The 22,073-nt window shown below is 35.5% G+C and overlaps 1 protein-coding gene across 4 annotated transcripts; it reads left to right on the forward strand.

The window, feature by feature from the left end:
• Window positions 1-10,895: 10,895 nt before the first annotated feature.
• On the forward strand, window positions 10,896-20,945 carry LOC107484628 (uncharacterized). Of its 4 annotated transcripts, XM_016105175.3 has the most exons (16): window positions 10,896-11,326; window positions 12,947-13,356; window positions 14,195-14,327; window positions 14,460-14,512; window positions 14,658-14,754; window positions 16,028-16,980; window positions 17,322-17,447; window positions 17,736-17,808; window positions 18,117-18,162; window positions 18,287-18,359; window positions 18,800-18,865; window positions 19,343-19,420; window positions 19,506-19,678; window positions 19,846-19,892; window positions 20,035-20,272; window positions 20,363-20,945. In XM_016105175.3, exons 2-16 carry the CDS (start codon window positions 12,989-12,991, stop codon window positions 20,719-20,721), a joined length of 2,883 nt encoding a protein of 960 aa, XP_015960661.1. In that variant the 5' UTR covers window positions 10,896-11,326; window positions 12,947-12,988; the 3' UTR covers window positions 20,722-20,945. The 4 variants fall into 4 exon arrangements, with proteins under 4 accessions (XP_015960661.1, XP_020996185.1, XP_052116296.1 ...); XM_021140526.2 differs by lacking the exon at window positions 19,343-19,420; XM_052260336.1 differs by lacking the exons at window positions 10,896-11,326; window positions 12,947-13,356 and having other exon boundaries at window positions 14,263-14,327; window positions 14,460-14,521.
• The last annotated feature ends 1,128 nt before the right edge of the window (window positions 20,946-22,073 follow it).

A 22,073-nucleotide genomic window follows, 5' to 3' on the forward strand; every position in this document is an offset into this window, starting at 1 on the left:
AAGATAAGATTCTAGAATTTAAAGATTGAACCTTTCTTAACAAGAAAGTAACAAACTTCAAATTTTTGAATCAAAACATTAATTATTGATTATATTTTCGAAAATATGATGTAAAAGATCAGAAAAAGATTTTAAAAAATTTTGAAAATACTTTTTTTGAAAATTTTCGAAAAACAAATATAAAGTTGAAAAGATATGATTTTTGAAAAAGATTTTGAAAAGATAAGATTTTTAAAATTGAAAATTTGACTTGACTTGTAAGAAATAACTAATTTTAAAATTTTTTGACTAAGTCAACTCAAATTTTCAAAAATTTGGAGAAAAATAAGAAAAATATATTTTTTTGATTTTTGAATTTTTAATGATGAGAGAAAAAAATTAAAAACATCATTTTTGTGTTTTTCTCTTTTCTTTATGGATCAAAACAAAGAATGCATGCAAGAACACTATGAATGTCAAGATGAACACCAAGAACACTATGAAGATCATGATGAACATCAAGAACATATTTTTGAAAAATTTTTTATGCAAAGAAAACATGCAAAGCACCAAACTTAGAAATCTTTAATGCATGGACTCTAACAAACGAAAAATGCATATAAAAAATAACAAAAGATACAAAACAGGAAAACATCAAGATCAAACAAGAAGACTTACCAAGAACAACTTGAAGATCATGAAGAACACTATGAATGCATGAATTTTCGAAAAATGCATAATAATTTTTTTAAAACATGCAATTGACACCAAATTTATAAATTCACTCAAGACTCAAACAAGAACATAAAATATTTTTTATTTTTATGATTTTCTTATTTTGTTGTATTTTTATCTTTTTTTTTCGAAAATTATATTTTAAGAAAATGACAATAAAGAAAAATTTTTGAAAGATTTTTGAAAACTTTTTTTGAAAAGAAAATAAAAAGAAAATTACCTAATCTGAGCAACAAGATGAACCGTCAGTTGTCCATACTCGAACAATCCTCGGCAACGGCGCCAAAAACTTGGTGGACGAAATTGTGATTCGTACTCTTTGTACTTGTATGAAATTTAATTCGAGATAATAGCTCTTTACTATGTGTGGTCACAACTCCGTTCAACTAACCAGCAAGTGTACTGGTTCGCCCAAGTAATAAACCTTACGTGAGTAAGGGTCGATTCCACAGAGAATGTTGGTATGAAGCAAGCTATGGTCATCTTGTAAATCTCAGTCAGGCGGATAGTAATTGACTATGGATTTTCGAAAATTAATAAATAATAAATATAAAATAAAGATAAAGTTACTCATGTAATCCAATGATGGGGATTTCAGATAGGCGCATGGAGATGCTGCGCTCCTCCTGAATCTCTGCTTTCCTACTGCTTTTATCCAATTTTATCACTCCCTTCTATGGCAAGCTGTATGTAGGGCATCACTGTTGTCAATGGCTACATCCTATTCTCTCAGTGAAAAAGGTCCAAATGCTTTGTCACAGCACGGCTAATCATCTGTCGGTTCTCAATCAGGTTGGAGTAGAATCCCTTTATTCTTTTGCGTCTGTCACTAACGCCCAGCCTTCAGGAGTTTGAAGCTCGTCACAGTCATTCAATTCTGGAATCCTACTCGGAATACCACAGACAAGGTTAGACCTTCCGGATTCCCATGAATGCCGCCATCAATTCTAGCTTATACCACGAAGATTCTGATTAAGGAATCCAAGAGATATACGCCCGGTCTAGGGTAGAACGGAAGTGGTTGTCAATCACGCGCGTTCATGGTTGAGAATGATGACGAGTGTCATGGATCATCACATTCATCAAGTTGAAGTGCAACGAATATCTTAGAATTGGAATAATTCGAATTGGATAGAAAATAATAGTAATTGCATTGAAACTTGAGGTACAGCAGAGCTCCACACCCTTAATCTATGGTGTGTAAAAACTCCACCGTTGAAAATACATAAGTGAAAGGTTCAGGCATGGCTGAATGGCCAACCCTCCAAAACGTGATCAATAGTCTCCTCAGATGAAGAATAAAATAAAACTGAGACCAAAGATGTCTAATACAATAGTAAATTATCCTATTTATACTAGACTAGCTACTAGGGTTTACATGAGTAAGTAATTGATGCATAAATCCACTTCCGGGGCCCACTTGGTGTGTGTTTGGGCTGAGATCGATCTATCCACTAGCTGAGGCTTTTTTGGAGTTGAACACCAAGTTGTAACGTGTTTTGGGCGTTCAACTCCGGGTCGTGACGTGTTTCTGGCGTTTTACTCCAGACAGCAACATGGAACTGGTGTTGAGCGCCAGTTTACGTCGTCAATTCCCAAATAAAGTATGAACTATTATATATTGCTGGAAAGCTCTGGATGTCTACTTTCCAACACCATTGAGAGCGCGCCATTTGGAGTTCTATAGCTCCATAAAATCCAATTCGAGTGCAGGGAAGTCAGATTCCAACAGCATCAGCAGTCCTTTGTCAGCCTCCTAGCAGAGTTTTGCTCAAGTCCCTCAATTTCAGCCAGAAATTACCTGAAATCACAGAAAAACACACAAACTCATAGTAAAGTCCAGAAATGTGAATTTAACATAAAAACTAATGAAAATATCCCTAAAAGTAGCTTGAACTTACTAAAAACTACCTAAAAACAATGCCAAAAAGCGTATAAATTATCCGCTCATCATGTTACTTGTGACAACCAAAATGTTTGTACGAAGGAATTTTCTGTTGGTTTAGAATCTATACTCACAACGCGACTATATTTTTACAAAATTCTTTACTAGCAAAAATCCTAACGTCAAAATGGCGCCGTTGCCGAGGATGGCCACCGAATAAGGAAAGGAAAAGAACTTCTATATGGGGCGACAAACAAGTCCATCTGCACAAACCTTGGTGAAAAGTGCCAGTTGGAACAGCCCGTCCACCTGCACATCTTAGCATGCACCGAGGACAGTGCAATCTTTAAGTGTGGGGAGGTCGATACCGATCTCCATGGGTTAGTTATTCTCTTCTCAACACCAATATTCTATTTTCTTCGTTTGTTCATTGTTGAATTGCATAATATATTGCATGTGTAGTTGATTGTTTGCATTTAAGTACTACTTGGTTGAAAAATAATAAGTTTCTTTTAAAGACTCTATTTTTGAAAAATTTCAATAATTTAAATTAAAAAATTAAAATTTTCTGTGTTAAATTTATTTGAAGTTATATTTGGAACATGGTTTTTGAGCCAAAGAACACACAACCTGTGAGGTTTGAGCTTATTTATATGGTTACATTATTTAACCATAAATTTTTATTCTTGTGTGTTTTCTTCTCTATGATTGTAATCTTTATTTTGTTCCAATCTATATGTCCAATATTTAGTGTATTTACATGCTTGCATATAATTGAGGCCATTATTTATTTTTGCTCACTTATCCCAAATAAGCATACCCTTTTATGTCACCCTTGTTAGCCACTTTGAGCTTTTTAATCCCCTTCTGTTCTATAACCACATCACTAGCCTTAAGTAGAAAAACAAATTAAATATCCCAATTGAATCTTTGGTTAGCTTAAGATAGAGGTTGTGCATCAACTAAGTGTGGGAAAACTGTGGGAACATGGGTTAATAAGGGAATGTATCATATTTCTAATTCTGAATATTGGGAAATTTTGGTATCTACTCATGTAAAATAGAAAATTAAAAAAATTCCATATGCATTGATATGCTATTTTAGTTTTTATGTCTCTATAAAAAAGAGAAAAAAAGAAAAGAAAAAATATATAATATAAATAAATAAATAAGGGGACAAAATTACCCCAATGTTAAGTTAATAAAAGATCAATATATATGTGACACAAATCAAAAGAAAAGTTGACACATGAGTATGTGACATAAAAGTGGGAATTATGGGTAGCTAGGCATAATTTTTCCCAATTGCTACAGGAATCCCGTTTGTGTGCTTCTTGTTGAAGCATATCTCGGGGGGGTGCAGGGCAGACGATTTCAAAACGGACCGTAAGCTCCCAAGCAGTGGGAGGAGCCCAGCCCGGGGCTCTAACCGCGTGCCTTGTTCTTTGGAAGATCTATCTCGTGTCTGGTACTGCATGGTTCCACCCTGCAAGAACTCCGAATCCCTTATTTCCATGTCTCCCGGCCACTTTATCACCTACTTTGATTTCACAAGATTGCATCGCGATGCCTAAGGACACGATCTAATAGATCGTTGTATCGAGTAGTTAGATCATAGTCTCTTACCATAAAAATCGTGAAATTATATAGAATGTGTGTATGTTAGGTGATAGCTCAGGTTACTCAAAGATTCAATTTATAGCTCACTTAGCCATATATATATCCTCACCCTTGTCTTGGCCCCATTACAACCTTGAAAAGACCTCATGATGTGTGCATGGGTATACTAAATATTTGTTGATTGGTTAGATGAAGGACAAAGTTTAGAAAGCATGATTAGGGAAGAATAGAGTGATTGACCCTAGACACTTGAGAGATTAGAGTGATATACACTACTAGTGAGGGTTAAGTGCTTGATTCTATGTTCCCTGCTTTCATGAGCTATCTTCTTACAAGTTTACTTGTCTTTTATTGTGTAATTTAAATTAGTGGAATTTGATTCATATTTGTCTTGAAAAACTTGTTTACTTTTAACCAAGTTAGTAGAAATATTTTGCATGTAGTTGCATCCGCATAGATAGGTTGCATTGCATACTCTCTATCATGCCTCTTCACTCCTTTATAGCTTCTCTTGAGCTTAGCATGAGGACATGCTAATGTTTAAGTGTGGGGAGGTTGATAAACCACTATTTTATGGTTTATCTTGTGCTCAATTGAGTGGTTTTTATCAACTTTTTACCCACTTATTCATATGATTTGCATGGTTTTACATTCTCCTTCCTGATTTTGTGCTATGACTGAAAACATGCTTCTTTGGCTTTTATTTTCTTTTATTTAAATCCTCTCTTATTATCATTCGATGCCTTGATATGTGTGTTAAGTGATTTCCGGGATTACAGGGTAAGAATGGCTTAGAGGATGGAAAGGAAGCATGCAAAAGTGGAAGGAATACAAGAAGTTGAAGAAATTGCTAAGTTGTCCAGTCTGACCTTTCCGCACTCAAATGGTCATAACTTGAGCTACAGATGTTCAAATGAGATGGTTTCAGTTGCATTGGAAAGCTAACGTCCGGGGCTTCGATTTGATATATAATTTCTCATAGTCGCTATACAGATAAGCAACACGAACGCGCGCTCCATGTGAACGCGTCGCATCTGCGAATCTCATTCCACGCAAACGCGTGGATGACGCCTCCGCGTCACTTTGCCGCGACCTGTATAGACCAGAAAGTGCTGGGAGTGATTTCTGTGCTGTTTTTGACCCAGTTTTTGGCCCAGAAAACACAGATTAGAGGCTGGGAATGGAGCAAAAGGAATCATTCAATCATTACTCACAATTTTAGGTTTTAGATGTAGTTTTTAGTGAGAGAGGTTCTCTCCTCTCTCTTTGGTTTTAGGATTAGGATTTCTTTAGTCATTAGGATTACTTCATCGTATCAGGTTCAATAATTTATGTTTCTCTTCTATTTTTGTTTACTCTGAAGCTTTTATTTGTGTTTAATTTATGTTGCCCAATTGGCTTATGAATATTTTCCATGTTAGAATTGACATCTCTATTCAGTTTAATTTGAGGTATTCCAGTTATTTATGATTTTTATCTAGCTTTTTATATTCTTGGCTTTAATTGATTAATTGGTAACTCTTGAGTTGTCAAACTCATTGTTGACTGAAAATTAGAATTTTTCAAGAATTAACTCGAGTTCCAATAACTCTAGCCTTTTTCGAGGAAAGACTAGGACCTGAGGAACCAAACTTATTCCATCTACTTGACTTACCTTCATAGTTAGAGGTTAACTTAGTGGGAGAAAAATCTAATTCTCATCACAATTGATAAGGATAACTGGGATAGGACTTCCAGTTTTCATACCTTGCCAAGAGTTTTATTAGTTATTAATTTATTAATTCTTGCAATCTATTTCTCTTGCTTAAAAACCTTTTTCAAACCCAAACACTGTTTTTCCATAACCAATAATAAATCATACTTCCCTGCAATTCCTTGAGAAGACGACCCGAGGTTTGAATACTTCGGTTTATAAATTTATTGGGTTTTGTTACTTGTGACAACCAAAACGTTTGTACGAAGGGATTTTCTGTTGGTTTAGAATCTATACTCACAACGTGACTATATTTTTACAAAATTCTTTACTAGCAAAAATCCCAACGTCAGTGGCACGCCAGTACAACTTTCTAAAGAAGGAGGTAGTGGGCCAAACATATGGGCGTGCCACTTGGTATCGAAGGCGTGGCACGCCATCTACCAATTCCCACTTGGGCGTGCTACTTGAGCCTCAGGCGTGGCATGCCAACATCATCATTTAAGAAGAAGACTTGGGTGTGCCACTTGAGCTTCAAGGCGTGGCACGCCAAGACTAGGAGGCCATGGGCGTACCACTTGAGTTCTGGGCGTGGCACGCAAACGAAGGAACCAAGCACACATAATGGACGTGGCACGCTAGACTCTGGGCATGCCACGCTAGTTCAACTTTCCAAAGAAGAGAAGAAGAAGGAAAAGGCCTAGGCGTGCCACTTGGGCTCGAAGGCGTGGCACGCCAGGCTAACCAAGGTTTAAAAAGACCCTGGGCGTGCCACTTGGGCTCGAAGGTGTGGCATGCCAGGAAGTTTAGCACATGGAGCGTGCCACTTGGGGAGCTGGGCGTGGCACGCCAAGCCAAAACCAGTGGCTAGGCGTGGCACGCCACTTAAGCGCCAGTCACATGCCAAGCCTGGAGAGTCACGTTTTTTGGAGTTTCTCTTTTCCTCCAGTTGTAATTTTCTTTTCTCTTCTATATTTTCTTAATTCTAGTGCTAGAAGTAGTATAAATAACCCCCTAAAAGTACTGAAAAGGGGTTGTTGAGTGGTAGTTTTGTTGAAGTATAGTAAGATTTATTTTTCACATCATCTCTTCCATCTCTTGTACTTTTCTTTTAAGCTATGAGTAGCTAAATTTTCTCTCATTGAGAGAGGAAGCTCTATTGTACTTGATGGATTAATGATAGTAAATTTCTTCTTCTCTTCATCTTCTCTTTGATTTTCTAGAAGGAATTTTGTTTTAATGTTAGTGTTCAATCACCTTGGGAAAGAGGTTGAATGCAAAATGGGTTTCATGGGAACCTTGGAAAAGGAAACATGAAACCATGCTTGAAATCCCTTCTCACACTTGAGTAGAATCTGGGTTTTGGTGATTGGATATGGTGACATATAATCCACCCACTACTTGGATCTATGAGGATGTGTGGTATAATCAGGGACCAAGCATATCTCTCTTCATGAGCAATTAGACCAAGGAATTGGCTGATTATCAAGATTTGAGAGATTGAGTCACCAAGGGATTGGGGGCTCAATCAATCATGATTGCCAAGAGGTCAATGAGTTGCATGATTTAAAATGAGATGAGCTGGATTTAATCCAAAGAGAACAACATCTCCTGATCTCAATGAATTTTCCTTATTCTTATCTTCCACATTCTTTATAGCTTTCTTTACATTCTGTTAATCCCCATTCCCATTTACAATTAAGTTATTTATGTTTCTGCACTTTACTTCTTGCCATTTCCTTTTCTGCACCTTACTTCTTTTCTTTACTTTTGAGCAAGGTTCGGAAAACCGGACCGGTCATCAAACCGCTCTAGTTACTGGTTCACTGGTTCATTGGTCCAACCGGTTCAACCGGTGGTTCAACCGGAAAAACCGTTTCAGAATCTACCAATCTCTGTGGATATGATCTCATTCCACTATGGGTTATTACTTGACAACAATTTTGGTGTGCTTGCCAATAGAACGGATTCATCACTTTTATATGGGGAGTGAATTCCGGTCATCACGCACGCGTGGTGCGAACAGCACGTCACGCGTACGCGTGAGTCATGCGTCCGCGTGATCATGTGCTCACGCGCATGCATGGCTACTCGCGCATGCGTCGTTAAAATGCCACGCCATGCATACGCGTGGGCTACGTGTACGTGTGGGTGGACGTTTTCTCAAATTTGGCAGAATGCCCAGAAAGCTGCTTCAAACCAGTTTTTGGTACCTTGCAACACAGTTTTATACACCAAACTTCTGTCGTCCATAACTTTCTCTACAAAATTCCGTTTTTCATAAAATTGATATCATTCAAAAGCTTGTAAAACCATCTTTCATTTGAAACAAACCACAGTTCCATCCAAAATTTGAGGAACAAGTTATGAACTTCCAAACTTCACTAAAATTCACTTTTATCAAATCACACCCAAACCTCATTTTTGCCAAAACCACATTTTCGTTTCAAACCTCATCTTCACCCAATTTAGCATACCACAACCATCAACATAATCAACCCTTAACCATAACACAATAATTCTAACAACCTAGCTCAATAACATCATATTTCTTCCACTTTACCAATTTAGCCACAAACCACATAGTACTACACATACTAATTCTTACCATTTTCATACAATCCTTCAATCCTCATTACAATACTAATTTATCAAGTTAATACCAACAAGTCCAAATTATACCACATACTATCTCAACCACACCTTTACCTTGCCATAATCTTCACCATCATACAAGCATATACACATACATACATTTAATTCCCATTATTAATTACTCAACACCATATCATATCAATTTATTCATCAACATCACAAACACTAACCATTTAACATAACAAAGCTTTTCAACCTATCTTATAATACTCTAGCCTAAGTTTTCACACAACCTTATATATTAAACGCGCGAAACCTAAACTATACCTTGGCCGCTTTTATTTATTGTCCAAAGCAACACTTAAGCCATGCTCGCAGCTCCTCAATTCATAAGATCACCAAGACTTGACACCAATCCAAGGCCTCTAATGTCCACAACATCAAATTCCACTTACAAACACACCACCTAATACAAATATACAACATATATATATATATATATACCCAACTCAATATCCATTACCCAAATTCAAAAATTAGATAGGGCTATGGTTTCCTCACCTTATCCATTGATGATTGGAGTATAATCCAACAATTATCCAATGTTAGATTGCACCTAAACCACCAAAATCATCAAAATCACTCAAGGCTCAAGCCAATTTCGCACATAAAGGGGAAACAGAATACTGGACATGAATTTGAGAAATACATACCTTTTTGTTTGGATAGAATTAAAGAGGACTCCGAGATGAACGCGTGGCCGTAAATGGCTCGTCAATCGGAGCTCCGAATCGAAAGTTATCTTGGTTTGAAGTTCAACCTAGGTTATGTTCTTTCTCTCTTCTCCTCACCGCGTCTCCCTTCTTTCCCAATGAAATCAGATGGTTTGTAGCTAAAAGGGGGTGAAAGGGGTTATATGGGTTGGGCTGAATTGTGCCTTGGGCACATTTTAGGTTCTGTTCGGCCTAATTGGGCCGAATCTTTTAAAATTGGTATCAAAATTCTCGTTTTGAAGAGGTTTATCCTATTTTGATATTAGTTTTTTAATACTCACTGTTAGTATTTTGTTTTTCATTTGTTGATGATTATTAATTAAGTGATGTGTTGCTGTTTTGTTTTTTTTACTTTGTGCTTGAGTTAATTGGATGCTCTGTCGGTGCTTAGTGCTTGTTCTTGGTTGATTGGCTTTGCTCACTACTCTGGCTTGTTCTAGCCTATTCTTGATTAATTAACTCTGTTACTGGCTTATTGATTGATGCTAAATTGGTACTGATAAAAAGTTACTGGCTTGTTCTTGGCTTTTTTGTCTGTTGTTAAGTTTCTTGATTTTGTGCTTATTACCTCATTCAGTGCCTTTTTTTGTTGTTAATCGTTATGCTGAACTTGTTAATCAGTGGCTTATTGATTGATGCTAAATTGGCACTGATAAACTGTTACTGGCTTGTTCTTGACTTTTTTTATCTGTTGTTAAATTTTGTTAAAGTTTCTTGATTTTGTGCTCATTACCTCATTCAGGGCTTTTTTTGTTGTTAATCATTGTGTTGAGCTTGTTAAAATTGGGTTAAAAACTTGTTAATCTTTGTTAAAGCATGTTAAAAACTCTGTTGCTAATGGTGGAAATTTGTATATTGTTGAATGCTGTAGGCGGAATTTGAATGTCTCTGAAGTACTTGGATTATTGAATTTGAATGTCTCTGAAATCTAAAGTAGTGATTTGTGATTTTGAATATCTCTGATTACTTGATTATTGATTTGTGTTTTGAATATGAAATTTGTGATAATGTTTATTGAAATTTTGTACATTTTCATTGCTAAACTCTTCAACTATGGATTGTATTATATGCTGCTAGATTTGAACTCATCAAAGTTGCTTGACGTAATAATTCATCTCTACATGTTGCTTGACGTATTCTAAAATCGATTGAAAGGCACTGTTGTATCATGTCTTGCCTATTTATTAAGTATATTAGTATATTTTGTAATATTAATGTATTTATGTGATTAATTCCTATATTAAGGAGATAGATTCACCATTAGGATTACAAAGTTTGTTCAATTTGTTTGATCTTTTTTAATTCTTTACATTAGGAAAGAGATGAAAGAGATATTGTTGGCTAAATGATATAGTTGTTATGAGACAAAAAATAGGTTGAGTTATAATTTCAGATATTTATTTATAATTTACTTATTATTTTATTCTAAAACAATTTTTTTAGTTGAACCATGATTAAACTAGTTAAACTAATAAACTAATAAATTAGTGACTAAAACGGTTCAATGATCGGTCCGATTCTCAAAACCTTCGAAGAATCCAAATTAGATCAATTTTTTTTTAAATCCCTTAAAACGTCGTTTTGAATTTTCGTAGAAAAAAAAAAAATAATCCCTGATCCAGCGAAGGATCCCCTCAACCCACTCTCACTCTCTCACTCTGAAACGGCTGCTTCGCTTGCTCAAAGAAAGAGAAGTGGTGAGAAACCCTAGCCTCCATTGCCACCGCCGTTCCGCCGTTCTTCGCCAGCGTCTTTTCTACGCGGCACCAGCTTCTTTGCCTGGTCCAGCACGCTTCGTCGTCCGTCGCCAGGTCCACTTCGTCGCGTGCCAGCCTCTTTGCCTGGTCCAGCCTTGTCGTCCGTCGCGTTGCCAGGTCCAGCTTCGTCGCCCCTCGCGTGCTCGTCGCTGGCAGTCTCCCCATCCCTCATATTCTGCAAGTTCTCGGCGTTGTAAACATAAGGAGAAGGACTGCTGCAGTGTCGCCAGCTTCTCCGTGTCACATTCTTGCTCCTCCTTCATACTCTGTTCGTTGGAAGACCACCGAAGGTTACTTAATATTTCTTGCTTAATTTTTTCGTTTTTAATCTGTTCATAAAAAAATGTGATTTGGTTAATTTAGTTTTTAATGTGTTCAGAATGATTTAGTTAAAAACAATTAGTTAATTTTGTCAATGTGATAGTTTGATTAGATTTTAGAGAATTGACTCTGTTCGATTTGATTGTTAATTGCTAATAGACTCTGTTAGAATTGATTGTTAATTGCCTAATTGTTGATTGTTAATAGGCTCCGTTGCTGCAGTGTGATTTTTAATTGCCTAAGTGGCATCGAGGAAGAAAATGAGTGAAAATAATAGAAAAGGAAGAAAGAAAGGTTGAGATATAGATTATGAGATAAAGGGAATCCCAAAATAAATTGTGATGACTAAAAGTATATATTTATTGCTAAATGCTAAAAAGGGATATATAGTGATGATGGTGATGTCTAATTGAGAGCATTAGATACTCAATACAAGTCTAAGAAGCATGTGCCTTTTCAAAAAGTCCCTTACCTGTTAACGACTTAAAATCCAACAACAGGAAGCCAATAACAGATACTTTCCCACTTATTAATTTGTTATTTTCAGTAAAATCAAATTCCCTAAATTCTCATCAACAACCATTCAACCTATAATCACAAACACCATGGAACCATTAATTTAAAAGCTTTAATTTGTATGAATCTAAAGCTAATGAACTATAGAAGTAGAATTTAATGTCGAGTTGACTTGCGTTGCTCATGTTGCACTTTTCAGTTAGCAGGTTAGTGAACTGCCTCCACGAAAATAAAGGGTTCTGTGATGTAGTGATTCGTGACGCACCAAAATATTACTCATTTTATAGTCAAATACAATTCACTTACCACTACATGTTTTTGGTTCAATGCATTAACTCTCAAAGGACTTGTACAATGCTTTTAGGTAGAAATATTAAAGAAAAGTCTTCGTTTAAAGTTTAGTGGAATGAATAACAGCACGATCAGCACTTACTACTACTTTGAATTCAACCCAAAAAATGAATTAGAGTAATTATAGGAACATGAGAGCATGCATTAGGCACATCACAGGCCAATAGGTAGCATGAAAAGAAACACATGGATGAATGGAATTATTCATATAATGGAGGGAAAAATGGTGAAGGATTTTGACTCAAGAGATGACACATAAGCTATCCACCTACTGCAATGTTTGGTCTATTAAGTAATAATGTAGATGTGCAGGTTCATTATTTCATTCAACCTTCATTCAAATTTGTTTTAGAGAAAAAATCATTTTGCATAAGACACGTACCACAGTTTGATGTGAACATTGAATTCAGTGACTTGTTGCATTTTGCATACCTACGGGCTGCTGTTGTAACTACTGTTTATTTTGTTATCCTTCACATGGCGCTTGGCCTTAGCTAATTTTTCATTTTTTTGGTGTGTTATATATTACTTATTTTGCTACAGTATTCCCTCTGTTTTGGTGTTCCTGCCCTTCCCTGCTTGAGATGGCTCCTTGAACTCCTGTTCCCTACCTTATTACATACCTTTATATTTTAGTAGATGTTGGCCTTTGGTGTTTTTATACTTTTGTATATTTATTTAATAATGACTGGGTTACCTAGTAACTATGTTAACAACAACAGGAGAACACGTTTAGAGTTCGAGTCTCTCTAAAACTTGAGGGAATGGAAGCAGAAGAGCTTTGCATTGCTGAACTTTTTGGCCTCAAAGGAAAGAAGAACACTAAGAAGAACATGAAAACAAAACCAAAGAAGGATGGAAATGTTCCAGAAGATTCTGCACTGGCAAACAGTGCCTCTGATTCTGGTGCTACTGCTACAGCTGTAAGCATTGACAATGGCGGTGGTAACGATGTCGGCGGTGGTAACGATGCTACTAATAGTAGCAGGATTAGGGTTTCTTCATTTGACTATTCTGCTGAGAATTTCTTCAGATACATTGATGACATTGCGGCACTATGCGGGGAAGATCAGAATACTCATTTTGATCACAGTGAGGTTCAGAGATTCTCTTCCTCCCTCACATTTTTAAGGTACTTAATTTCAATTCTTGAAAAATAAATAGAATTTGTTGTAATATGTTTAAACTTTATAATTATTATAATATTATTAGAGGTGTGTTTATTTTAATTGCATATGAATCAGTTAGAATTTAGAAACTGTTTTGAGTTGCTTCTAGATTGAAGTTATACCCATTGTTAATGTTAAGAGCGTCTTAGTGAATAGCTGAGTTCTCATTTGTAGCTGAGTCAACAATCTTAGTGCTTGTTAGAGTTAGTTGCTTGAGCCATTAGAGGTAGTTATTTGGTGATGTTTCAGCTACAACTCTAGCTATAAACATGTACAACATAATCTCAGTATTTATAATCATAATAGGGTGCATTTTATAAGGAAACAATAATTTTGTATGTGCTTGTAGAATATTTAGGTGCACTTGTTTTAGCTTCTATATTTATTTTTTATTATTTAAATTTGTTTTGGACAAAGTGATTTTTAACTACTAAAGCAATCACTTTTCAGTTTAAGAGAAGTTAATTATTTCATCTTTTGCTTTAAAGAATATTTCAGAAACTTTTAAATTTTTTAAATAGCAAGAGTTGAAGTTAAGTGGTTAAGATAAATATTTTCTAAAAAACTTTGATTTGTTTTGGTAAAAGTGATCACTATTTTCAGTCAAGAAGTTGAAACAAATGGCAATACAAGATTCCTTTTGAAATGCATTGTTTTCAACTTACTTTAAGATTGAGATATCCCGAGAATAGAAAATAGTGATGTAGATGCTGAAAACAGCTTGATAGTCAGAGTTTGTTTGGATGTGTTAATTTGAATGAAAATAAGTAATTCTTAGCTTGTTTTTTTTCAAATGTGTAGAGAATGGAGAGATTTTAGGTATCCACCAAAAAGCATTAGGTTTGGTTACATAACTGAGAGATGTCAGAGCTCTGAAGAAAAAGATGCTGGAGCCATAACTTTGCCTCAGTTCTCATCAGCCACTGTTCCCCAGGTATAAGCTGTTTGTATCCTTTTATTTGTTTCCTCTTCAGAGCTCATCTTATCAAAATTCCTCTTGATTAGTAACAATGTTACAGGTGTTGTGTTGCAAACAATTCATTATCTTTTTGTGTATCGTTCTTAGTGTGATGTGCAAAGAAAAGAGCATCCTGTGGATACCAAATTGCAGGAATCCAGGTATCACTAGTATGTTGCCTATCTGTGGTCTTTTGGTCCATTGACATCAGTATGGGCATTACTGCCCACTTTGAAGTTCCTGACAAATTATTTTATTCCATCGCTGCTCATCATTTAACTTGGCCAAACACTTCAAATGCTGTAGATGCAGAGACTTTGTGATGTGTGTTGGAGGCCCTGTATGGGCGTTAGATTGGTGTCCTCAGATAGATGAAAGGCCTGATTGTTCAGCTAAATGTGAGGTACTTGGTTTCTCTCTCCCGCCTTTCAAGCCATCTATTTAGCTACTTTTTATTGGCTTACTATCGTATGGGGAAGTTTTTGAAGTTTGAACATGAGTTAAATGGTGTACCCTGTCTATTTGTTGGTTTTGACATCTAACATGTCAAGGTTCATTGTCTATTTGAAGACTCATGGGATGGGAGAGGTTTCCCATCCCAGACTATTAAATAGGGATACATATCGTGTATCAAAACATTGCTGTATCGTATATCATATCATATTGTATTGTATTGTGTATCATAAGATATAAACAACAATAATAAATAAAATTAAACCTCTAAATAATCATATAATTCATGTCTCATAATAATATCCAGAAATAAAAATGACCAGAAAGTAATTAAACTATGGATAAGTTTTTCAATTTAATTTTCAAAATGATCAATACACAGCAAGCAAAGTACTAGGCATAAGGCATAACAACATCAAACATAACATTGCCCTCCAACAATAAAATAATGACAAGAAACAATTCCACAAGTCATTAGATATTAAATAATATAAAGAAAAGAAGTCAAAGATTCAATAAAACAAATGATAATGCATCTGAGGCCGAGTGAGTGGTGCTTCACTTGCAGAAGAATGATGCCTGTGTGCTTGCAGTTGCAGAACGCCGCAAGGAAGAAAAGTATAGATGTATTTTCCCTCGATTATAAACACTTATATAAAATTGGAACTGAAGAGGTAAGGAGTCGGCTGCAATTGTGGCTTTCATTGAAAAAAGAAAAGGAGGGAAAGAAATAATATTTTGCAAACTGGAACACGTTTGACCTGACCTAAAACTCCCGGAACCCAGCCAGTTCCTGAATCTTCAGTTTGCAAATTGCAATATTAATTGCTATTCAAGTGATTCAGATGCGATTCAAGCGATTCAGGCATGATTTTGATAATCCCAGCGATTTGTATTGTATTTATCGCGATACTAACCATGTGTTTTCCGTCAACTAGATTTATGAAAATAGATGGATGAAAGGAGTAACATGTCTTTGATCATAGCAGTGCAATTGACAGAGCTTTTTAATGCGTTGCACTATCATATGTTATATTGTTATACTTGATACAGATAAGTATATGGAATTATTATGTTACTATTTTCTCGGATGTTAGTCTGCATTTGCATGAGCTTTGCTCTTCTAAGACGTTATTAGGAATTTAGGATATAACTTTTGTCTTTTGTACATTTTTATAATTGACATTTTGTATATTGGGTGACATTTTTTTATTCTGTATTAGTTTGTTGCTGTTGCTACTCATCCACCTGGTTCTTCTTACCACAAGATGGGTGCCCCACTGACTGGTAGAGGTGTTATACAAATATGGTGTCTTCTAAATATCCGCGAGCAGGATGAAGAAAAATGTTATTCAACAAATAAGGGGAAAAAAAGACCTAAAAAAGACAAGTCAACAAAGGTGACGAGGCCTAGAGGAAGACCTAGAAAGAATCCCAAAGGAAAAGTAATTGATAACACAAATAGTGAAACCCCCCAGTACGTACCAGCCCTAGATGTTCAGTTTCCAGAAAGATCTTCTGAGCTTCCTGCTTCAGATGGGGTTTGTTGGAACGATGAAGAAATATTACCCATCATTGACATGAGTAGAAGAGAACATAAAATAATTGAGGCCTCAAGTGAAAAATCAGCACAAATAAAGAGGCCTAGAGGAAGGCCTAAAAAGAGTTCAAAAGAAGCTACTGTATGTTCTTCAAATTCTGAGAATCAAGCTGTGCAAGCTCATGCAGTTCAGGTTCCAGAAGATTCAGCTGAAATAAATTTTTCAGGCGCAGCTGATGGAAATCGCAATGAATCAGCCTTGCAACAGTGTTCAGTTGCAAAGCAGAAACAAACCAAGAAAGCTGCTTCTGCATGCAATACTGTCTTAGAAACTCATGTTAAAAGTAGTAGGTTGAAAGCTAACCATAGGGATGTGGGATGCAACGAAGATGTGGCACTATTGACACAGGTTGAGAATGACTCAAGTCAACCTCATGGCAGCTCTGCAATGGGTAATGTAGTTGCCCCTAATTCTATTTCAGGGAATGTGACTATGCCAAAACTTGTGTGTTGCCTAGCTCATAATGGAAAGGTGGCATGGGATGTGAAATGGCAACCGCCCAACATGTATGACCCAGTAAGCAAACACCGAATGGGCTATCTTGCTGTCTTGTTGGGCAACGGATCTCTAGAAGTGTAAGATATCTGATGCCTCATCTCCTATTGATATTATTGTTCTTGTTTAAAAATTTTTCAGGTAGTTGAAAATTTTTTGATATTTTTCATAATTCAGATGCAATTTGTAGAATAGCACAGCACCCTATCCTGAAATTTAGTTTAGATCAGAATATCAAAATAGGGGTGTAATTTATGTTTGGAGTTGTTCAGCTCTATTCTATATGGTGATTCTTCTCTTCTCATATGTTATGCTATTTGCTTTTGACATTAAATCTCTTTGTATCAGATATTTTCACAACTCTTTTATGGGATGCTCCTTGTTATTGTTGCCTTATCAACATGTCAAGTTTCAATTGCAGGTGGGAGGTTCCTCTTCCTCGTGTCTTGAGGGAGATTTATAAGCATAGGGACGGCACTGATCCTCGTTTTATAAAATTGGCACCTGTATTTAAATGCTCAATGTTGAAGCGTGGTGGAAAACAAAGGCATGCTTCCTTCTTTCTCTTTTTATGGTGTTACTTAACTCGTTCCTTCTAGGGGAAAAATTGTACGAATTCAATCACTGAGGGGCAAAATAAATTAACATATTTAATTTTAACTTGGCTGATTATTGGATAAGTATATTGGAAGTGAGCACATTTTAAAAAAGTGCTTCAATTAAAAACGTTCATGCCGTGCTGCCTAAGGTAGTTGAACTTGCTTGATGCCGGTAATTATAAGTTTCCTTTTAGCCTAGTCACTGGTTTAATTTCATCCATTGTTTGATATCACAGCATTCCGTTGACAGTGGAGTGGTCGGTCATGCCCCCTCATGACTATTTACTTGTGGGCTGCCATGATGGAATGGTATAATTTTTGTTAACTATTCTTCTATTTTCCGTTCTATGCTTCTTCATTATTTTATTTTATTTTGTTTTACTTTTTCATAGTAGGTTAGTAAGACTAAGAAATAAATTCATTCATGATGTTTTATTGGGAGGGATAAAGAGAAGTCATCTTGATAATATTACCCTTATTTATTTTATATTTTTGTAATTCTGCATTTATTGTTAAATTTGTTTCTCACCATCATTGTTCAGTTCAAACATAAGTATCTTGTCATCCCAATACTCTTTATAAAGTATATCTGCTAATGTATTTTGCTTTATATTTAGGTTGCTTTGTGGAAATTCTCTATAAAGACTTCATCTAAATGTGATGGTAATGTTTTTGTTGCCATACTCATGTTTACATATTTGGTTCTTAGGGAAGGTAGCTGTGTTGAAAAACAAAGTCATCAGATTCACTAGACAATAATTCTACTGACCCAATTTTTTATATTCAGATACAAAGCCAGTGCTTTGTTTCAGGGGAGATGCAGCTCCTATTAGAGCCGTTGCCTGGGCACCATTTGAAGGGTTAGTAATGATTGAAACCAATTCAATAAAGACATGTTATTTAATTGCATCAAACATTTTTCTGTTGCTATGTTGTGTCTTTATAGGATTTGGAATAATTAAAAGACTATAATGGAATATTATTTTCACCTCTCTATTTTCCCATTTTGTTAAACTGAAAAGATTCTAATTGATTTCCAGCTTCAACCTAATATGATATAGTTATTTACATAGTTTATGAAACTTATTGTGTTCGTGGGCTTTTGAAATTGTTGTGGAATTTTCCTTTTTCATTTAGTGTGCACAGACAGCTGATTTCATTCATGTAACTGTCCCCTTTTCTTCTTGATGAAAATCTAATAAACATAGTTTGTAAGTCTGCCTTATTCATTGTTTACCTCTGTAATGTTGATCAGGATAAGCAATTTTATTGTATCTTGTTTTTTGTTGTTTTATGTTAGTGATCCTGAGAGTTTCAATATAATAGTTACTGCTGGACATGAAGGCCTTAAGTTTTGGGACCTGCGGTTAGTGCTTTTTCTTTTCCTTTTCGTTTTTTTGTCTACTTTGTAACTTTTGACGCTGCATGAGAAGCACAATACCTTTTCTCAATGAAAATTTTCCTTTCTTGATTCCTTGACCGGATTTTATTTAATTTTAGGTTCATTCTAAATTTCTGTCTTCCAATCGTTTATAATCACCTTCATCTTAGAATGTAATTTTCTGTATAGAGGAAATTGTTTCCAAATAATGTGGCAATTATATTATACGCTGTAAAACTCATCTAAGATTGGCAAACTGGTGAGCACTCTTCAAATGGCACGTTAGTTGCGATTTTTTTTGTATCTGCGTGTGCATGAGTAATTAATTCTCTCCTTGGGTAGAAAGGATGAATATTGACATCTCATTATGTCAAGGCGCATATCTCCCTTCAAACGGTCTTTAGCTAGATTTGTGTAAAAACCTAGTTCAGTGTTCTGATTTATTGATAAAAATGTGTGTAGTAATCCATTTCGTCCTTTGAGGAGTATGCAACCTGTGCCAAGAAACATATATAGTCTGGATTGGTTGCCAAAGCCAAGGTAATGCATAATTTCGACAGGACAGAATTGCTGTATGACCTCATCATGATGATTAACCTAGAGTTGTTTTGTTTATGTTTTATAGTTGCATCATTATGTCCTTTGAAGATGGGACAATGAAAACCATTAGCTTGGTGAAGGTTGCAAATGAATTCCCTGTAAATGGAAAAACATACAATGGGAAAAGACAACCCTGGTTGCACACTTATTCACTCTCATCATCTGCCATATGGAATGTTCAAGTGTCACGTAACACAGGTACCTTTTTAATGGTTATATTCTTTGCAAACAAGCTATCAGTTAATGGTAATTTGTGACTCTCTAAGTTTTCTAAATATCATGATGAACTACTTAAATAACGTGTTGTCTCTAATTATCATCATCATCATCATCTAAACGATGAGTTTTTATTTTTGTTGTGCCAGGCATGGTTGCATACTGTGGTGCAGATGGTACTGTCTTCCGTTTTCAGGTGGTTTAAAACATTTTGTTGGATATTCCTCAAACGTGATAGTATTCCTCAAATTTGTAGCAGTTCTTGACTAATGCTTTATAAAAATTGATTTTCTTTGCCCTTCTGCCCATTTCTTACCTATGTTTTTTATTGTCGTCAGCTTACGACTAAAGCAGTAGAAATAGGTGATTCACACCATACTGTTCCATTCTTCCTCTGTGGGTCAGTAACTGAGGAGGACTCAACTCTTGTGATCAATAGTTCAGTTTCAACTGGTCCCTTTCCATTAAAGAGGTCCATTGAAAGGGTTCGGTATGCTCAATCTTTTCGAGACTTGCTGAGAAAAAGTGCAACCAGTGAGATGGCGAAGACTTCGAATCCTGATTCTCAAACTTTAGGTTTGCCTTTGTAAATTTGATGCTATACTTGTCTGATTTTCTACAATAATTTCTCAAGAATATTACCAATTCTTCAATTTTTTGTGGTAGGGCTCTGTGGTGATGACGATTTGGGTATGGCATCAGAATGTGAGGAAGCATTGTCTTCCGTGAAGCAGCCCAAAAGACGAAAACTGACTGGTAGCGACAAGAAAAAATCAGCAGAAAGTAATTCTCTTGTTAACAAAGATGATGCGCCGACAAGTAATCTCGGGGATGATACTGAGAAGGCAGATTTTGGTCATATACCAGAAGTCTTTCCTTCCAAATGGGTAGCTTTGCATAGAGTGAGATGGAACATGAACAAGGGTAGTGAGAGATGGTTGTGCTTTGGTGGAGCCGGTGGAATTGTACGTTGTCAGGAGTTTGTTTACACTGATATTGATCGGAGATGGGCCTTGAAGAGGTGACAGCATGTTTCACTTAAAATTTGATTATTTAAATGTGAATAGTAGTTGTAAATTTAGAATACATTAACAGTAGAGAAAATTAGGGAATAATATATAGTAGGGTAGCCATGCGGGATAAAGAATTTGCCCTGCTTAGTTAATTATGATTTATGACCAGATTGAACGAAGTATATACTTTTGTTGTATCCTTTTCCACCTGCATATTCAATTATTTCATTTGCATACTTCTAGTTTCTATTTTCTCCATCTTTACTGATATATTTTAGAAAATTAGAAATATTATTTCTTGTAAAATAGAAAAAGTTTGTCCTAATCACACTTTCGTGTAGATATTGGTTCACGAGTAAATACTTTGGATGGTAATGAGTTTTTTAAGTTCCAATTATGACTTGTCTTTTACTTTTGTTTGTGTGGATCATCATGAGAGTTTAATTCTATTTGGATATGCTCTAATGAAAAATGAAAATACTAAGTCATTTATATGGTTGTTTGAATATTGGCTTCATTGTATGGGATGAAAGCCTCAAAATGAATTTTAACCGATCAATATCCATCTATTCTAATTGCATTAAAGTTTGTATATCAACAAGACTAAGATACCAAAACTGACTATAAAAGATTATTACGCCGATAAATCTAATCATAAAAAAAATTAAAAGTAATTTGTGACCATAAAAGATGAGTTTTAATAAATAAAACTATTTGAATCTTAAAATAGTATAAATTTTTTTTTAAATTATATCCCTCTAAACTAACCTACTCACTCTTAAACTTTAATTCTATTCCATCTTTATATTTTTAATATTCTTCACCACCACGTCATCTCCAATCTCCGAATCTCTTTCTCAAGCACCCTTGTCCTTCATCCACTCCATCCCCTCTCCTCCCTCAACTCACACAATTCCTTAGCAAGTTCAGCGTAGTAAATCCCAAATACTAAGTAATATTTCAGGTAGAGGTGGCAGAATGGACCGGCCTGTTTCGTCTTGCCTAGGCCCGCACCATAAATGGAGTGGGCCAGCCCACTCCACCAACTAAAGTGAGTTCGAAATGCTAGTCCATCCTGCTTTATGGCAAATTGGCGGGCCAGCGGACTAGCCTGCTTGACTCTTTTTTTTTTGTAAAAAATAAAATTCATTAAAATTAACCAAAAAATAATAATAAAAAAATTAAATACAAATAAAAAAATAGTCAAATTATAATATAATTTTTTCACTATCTTTTTTTTATTTTTAACTTCAATAAAATTGTTCAAAATAATATTTGTCAATAGAACCATCTTTATTTTAAAAAATAAGTCACATAATTTGAACGTATATACGAAAGAATATATATACGAAATTGTAAAATAA

The sequence above is a fragment of the Arachis duranensis genome, chromosome 4, assembly GCF_000817695.3.
Source record: "Arachis duranensis cultivar V14167 chromosome 4, aradu.V14167.gnm2.J7QH, whole genome shotgun sequence".
NCBI lineage: Eukaryota > Viridiplantae > Streptophyta > Magnoliopsida > Fabales > Fabaceae > Arachis > Arachis duranensis.